The sequence below is a fragment of the Pelophylax lessonae genome (assembly GCF_965119305.1).
Source record: "Pelophylax lessonae genome assembly, chromosome: 6".
NCBI lineage: Eukaryota > Metazoa > Chordata > Amphibia > Anura > Ranidae > Pelophylax > Pelophylax lessonae.
Genome location: NC_138773.1, coordinates 69,106,379 through 69,112,026, shown reverse-complemented (window position 1 = coordinate 69,112,026; position 5,648 = coordinate 69,106,379). Strand labels below are relative to the sequence as shown.

At 43.4% G+C, this 5,648-nt stretch overlaps 1 protein-coding gene across 1 annotated transcript in view; it reads left to right on the top strand.

Annotated features, from left to right (window-relative positions):
• Positions 1–1,927, top strand: part of XPO6 (exportin 6) — a 101,069-nt gene extending 99,142 nt beyond the window's left edge. The window contains exon 24 of the mRNA XM_082261853.1: positions 1,349–1,927. Within this exon, the coding sequence (XP_082117979.1) occupies positions 1,349–1,450 (102 nt within the window). The 3' untranslated portion in view covers positions 1,451–1,927. The remainder of the gene's footprint in view (positions 1–1,348) is intronic.
• The last annotated feature ends 3,721 nt before the right edge of the window (positions 1,928–5,648 follow it).

The following is a 5,648-nucleotide window of genomic DNA, read 5'->3' as shown; positions in this document are numbered from 1 at the left end:
TCTCTCTCTCTCTCTCTTTCTCTCTCTCTCTCTTTCTCTTTCTCTTTTCTCTTTCTCTTTCTCTTTCTCTCTCTCTCTCTCATCTCTCCCTCTCCTCTCTCTCTCTCTTCTCTCTCTCTTTCTCTCTCTCTTTCTCTCTCTCTTCTCTCTCTCTTTCTCTCTCTCTTTCTCTCTCTCTTTCTCTCTCTCTTTCTCTCTCTCTTTCTCTCTCTCTTTCTCTCTCTCTTTCTCTCTCTCTTTCTCTCTCTCTTTCTCTCTCTCTCTCCTCTTCTCTCTTTCTTCTCTCTCATCCGTAGAAGCAGAATATGGTAGTGACCTGTAGGTAGTATAATCCCACATAGCACTTCCAAAGTGGCCGAGGAGATAGTGAAAAGAAGAGAAGGGAAACCTATGGGAACAACAAAAGCAGGCAAGGGGAGGGAGCCCCTTTCCATTGCAGGCTATGCAACCCAGAAATGACACCATGTACACTCAGCGAGTATTGAAAATATGACCACATGGTGCACATAATCCCATATGCCTCCATTTTATCCTTATCCCAAGTGATCATACGTTCCATATTACTGATATTCTCCGGCTCGAATGCCCACTCAGCCAGGGAGGGAGGATCAGTCCTCCCTCTTCACAATTTGAGGGAAGTTCTCCTTTAAGACCCGTGTATTACTGAAGAAATTGTGCAAGGATTTATTATTTTTTTTTTTTTTTTTGCAATGCAGCGCTGTGGTCTGAACCATCTACAAAACCGCATTGACTGTTGCCATCAGTAAAACTTATGGGTCATACCACAAACACAGAATAGGAATAAACCCTTACACTGCAGAAAAGCTCTCGTACATTCCCAATTTACTGCCATTGCACTAATTGTATGTTGTGTATTCAGCTTTTCACCATATTTAATTCATTTGGGAGGGGGGGGGGTGTCAGGTACCTCCTAGGTTTACATACCTTTAGCAGTCTCCCACACCTTCCTTTCACTGCTGAATCTCTGGCTGCTCTGATAGGAAAAGCTCTCACACCGCTTACTGAAGCCTGCCTACCCGTTCCTACCTCCTGAATATTCCTGTTGGCAAGAGATTCTGCCCCTTCATAGTGACTTGCCATAGGAGTGTGTGTGTTGGAGGCATAGCAGCATGCTCCAAACCATCCCAACCCAGCTGTGTCGAAGCTTTGCCAGCCAGAACAGCCCAGCATTCTGCCATGATAGGAAGGTTTGGGAGGCTGCTAAAGGTGTCTTGTGGCTGTAGGTGGCCTTCAAGTTTCCTCACTTCTTCTAGTGACAAGGTCTCTTAGGAAAACAGGTTGTACCCCTTGACTTGAACCTCTTCTTTCATTTTATCTCCTCACACAGGACCTGCCATCGTTTACTCAGAGCGTCCATCGCTTGGTCAATGACTTACGATATTACAGACTGTGCAACGACAGCCTGCCCCCGGGAACTGTGAAGCTGTGACAGACACAAGCCCCCCATCCCTTCCCACGCCTGTCTGTCTGCAATGATGGTCTTAATCGCTACAGATGTGAACCCGCTACTCCACTCATCCTCTTGTTATGTTTTAAACCTTCGAATGGTTTTTAGCACTTTCTCTCCAAGAGATTTCAGTGCCTCCTCCCCTGTTTACTCCATTTAATCCCTTTGTGTAAAGGGGTGTTATTGATCCCTGTGTTCAGGGGTTCGGGGAAAGTCCCTGTATTTTAACTGTTCTAATGTTCAATTTCACAAACCTTCAATATCATTCCCTGCTACAGAGAATGCATTGGGCCGGTCGGCCTCGACGGACTTCATTCTGGATTTAAGAAAAAAACATTTAGTCCACTTATCTGCACAAATCAGTTGAAGTACACACACTTTATTATGTATTGTTTTTATATATTTTTTGTGTCTTTTTGTTATCATTCCATTGTGAAATTGCAACATTGCTTCTGGCAAATAAAATAATGCCTTGTTTAGATCTTTAGTGTCTTCATTTACAGGATACTGGTGTTCATTACTGTGTAAAGCTGAGTCTTCATGACCGCAAAACGCATTAAGTCTGCATAAAATTTGTCCCTTTGCCATGGGAACGCTAATTACCTTGCACGATGGAACGAGGATGTACAACTGTATGTGTTCCTAGTTCTCAGGCCCAATGGCAAACTAATCGGTCATAGAGTTGTTGTCATGGTAACTGATGCTGCTAAACTTGGTATGAGCATCTAAGCAAGCAAGGGTTAGACAAAACACCAATGGATGTGGTTAGCGATTTAAAAATATGTTTTGAATGCAACAAGTAAGTATGTCTAAAGACACATACAAGTACAGATAGAGTAGGAAATGGTTAACCCATGTCAGTTTTTTTTTTTTTTTTTTTTCTATGTCATCTGGGAGATTTGTGTAAAACCTGGGCTCCGATCAATACTGACCGCTGCACCAGGTGAGACTGAAGACATGCCTAATCAAAAGGGAAAAAACAGGTGCATTTATTATTTTTAAATACGTTTCTGTCCCTTTAAGAACTGGTAAAACTCAGATAAATAATATCTCAGCATGTAAATGTACAAACCTATCAAAAGTGCTAAAAAAAAAATCATACAATTAAATATGTGCAAAAAAGCTATTTGCCAATTCATATAATTGTGCAAAAATGGGAATCCAATCCACAGTGCAGAGCTCCAGCAATTAAGATTAGTATATGACTGTGATGGAAAGTGCTTTTGTTGCATAAACCATTTATTTCATATACAGTTAATTCATATACAGGTACATCTCATAAAATTCGAATATCATCAAAAGTTAATTTATTTCAGTAATTCAATTCAAAAAATGAAACCGTATAGTATGCACACAATACTTGGTCGGGGCTCTTTTTGCATGAATTACTGCATCGATGCAGCGTGGCATGGAGGCGATCAGCCTGTGGCACATGCTTTATCACTATCTGCAGCTAGAGGTTTTGGTTTTAGAGCCACAATGTGACCTGACTGTATCCACTTGCTATCCCCGTACATCAGCATATAGCCAGAGAGAGGTAAGAGACAATGTAGGGGCAGTGCTTGGATCCAATCCGGTGTTTTGTATTGTATAACATACTACAGAGCTGAAAGGAGGGGGAAGCATGAAAGATGACAATAATCTGTAGCTGCTCTTACACTGTCCAATCACAGTAAATTAACCATGCTGCATTGCCTAACTGCAGGTCACCCAACTGGCTGTGCTGTTTGACAGGGCGGAGTAAATTTCTGGACTGAATAGACAAATTAAAAATCCTATTGGTAGGCAAAACCACTCCATTATATGTATTAAATTGGTGTTTTAAGCTGTTTGCCTGGAGCTCAGTCTTAAAAGAAACCAGTCACAGGGTACATACATAAATTCTTAAAATGTTAGCTGCCTGGCTGTCATGTGGAATCTCTGATTCACGGTCTTGAAACACATGCATCTCGGGGGATTCTACCTTCACTGCCTACATACATTTTTGCTTTAGTGACATGGAAATACTGATGGAAGATGAGCAGCATGGCAGCCAGGGACCTATCCATTTCAAGTCAGTCCACATGGTTCTCCCAATATGGGATTCCTTTGCTTTCTTGTGCTGTTTTAGAATAATTTAAATAACTGAATGTAATCTGTTTGGTTCCCAATTTTGAGCAAACACTGTCAATCTTTTAGTCACCACAGTACCATTTCTAAGGCTTTTTCAATCTGTTTCTACACCAGATACAAGGTGTGGAGAGCCTGGTCTCCTGGCACCTGAGGATTAGGACAAAAGGAAAGTAAGGTGATGTCCTGGTTGAGATGGAACGCCAAAACCACCAAAAAAGACGGCTGAGGTCAGAGAACCACCTTGTCATGGTGGAGCACCAGAAACTGCTCTTTTACAGGGAAGGACTGCCAGCTCCAAAACGCTACAAGCCAAAGTAATGGCAACCAAAAACAGGACCTTTGGCATTAACGTAACTCTCAAAACAGAGAAGAAAAGAACCAAATTGAGATCCCACAAGGGTCCAAGGTGGTCTGACCTGTGGAACAATATGCATGTTACCCCGAACAAAGGCAGGCACCAAGGAATGAGAAGCAATTTGTCTTTGGAAATAGACTTCCAAGACCAAAATCTGACCTCAGGGGTTGATATATGCATCTGCCCTTGTTTGGTCACTTGAAACAGGGAAATTATTGACTCCATGAGGGATGGTGGGGTGAACTGCATAGGAAACGGGTCATGAAAACTAGAGAAGCTGCTGTTGCCTCTTGAAAAAGCTCTGGGGTCGGGCAGTCATGCTGATGGGTTGTGTCTCTGATAATCTAATTCATGAGATGCACCTGTATATTTACACTTGTATCAAAGAGGTTAATTTTTTTCAGTAATTCAATTCAAAGAGTGAAACTTGTATATTTTATATAGATGCGTTACACACAGAGTGATATCTTTCAAGCGTTTCTTCTGTTTTTTTTTTTTTTTTTACATTTTTAGGATTATGTCTTGCAAATAGTAAAAACCCAAAATTCAGTATCTCAGAAAATTAGAATATTACAGAAGACCAATAAAAAAATATTTATAATACAGGAATGTTGGCTTACTGAAAAGTATGTCCATTTACAGTATGGTATGCATTCAGTACTAGAGCACTTCATGCTTCCCTCTGCTGACCAGCTTTATGGAGATGCTGATTTCATTTTTCAGCAGGACTTGGCACCAGCCCACACTGCCAAAAGTACCATCACCTGGTTTAATGATCATGGTATCACTGTGCTTGATTGGCTAGCAAACTCACCTGACTTAAACCCCATAGAGAATTTGTGGGGTATTGTCAAGAGGAAGATGAGACACCAGACCCAATAATGCAGATGAGGTGAAGGCCACTGTCAAAGCAACCTGGGCTTCAATAACACCTCAGCAATGCCACAGGCTGATCGCCCCATTGCCACGCGGCATTGATGCAGTAATTCATGCAAAAGAAGCCCCAACCGGGGGTGTGGCCTGGCGCGGCATGCTGTGAGATGTGGGTGAAAGGAAATCCGCCGGACAGTAATCCTATTTCTCTAATCCTGCTGCCCCACGGGTGACACGACCTCCACTTTACCTCACGGTGGTCCCTGGCACTCACAGGAACATGTCCCCGCCGAAGAAAGCTTCAGACACCTCGGCAAAATTAGACAAATATCGCCGGCAAGAGAAGGAGGCCTCCTCCCAAGATGGCGGGGACGGCTGCAGGACCCGACACGGCCAGAGTTCTTGAAGCTATATCTACCTGCCAGACAATGCAAACTACCAAGATCGAGGAGGTGAAGGTAGATATTTCCTTAATTAGACAAGACATGCAATATCTGAGAGGGCGTGTTACTGTGACTGAGCACAGGATCAGTGAGGTTGAGGAAAGCCCCCCCCCCCCCCCCCCCTTACAGAACACCTCAGACAGGCTGCAGCAGCAGGTGAATCAAATCCTGCAAAAAGAGGATGATATGGAGAACAGGTTGGGCCACTGCAATCTGCGATTTATCGGGCTACCTGAAGGGACAGATGGCTCAGACCCCACCGCCTATCTGGAACACCTGCTCATACAAACTTATGGGAGGGAGGCCTTCTCACCCACCATTGTGGCGGAGCGAGCGCATCTCCTGTTGGGCTGTCCCCCGCTGCAGGGTGCACCTCCACGCACGTTCATAGCAAAAT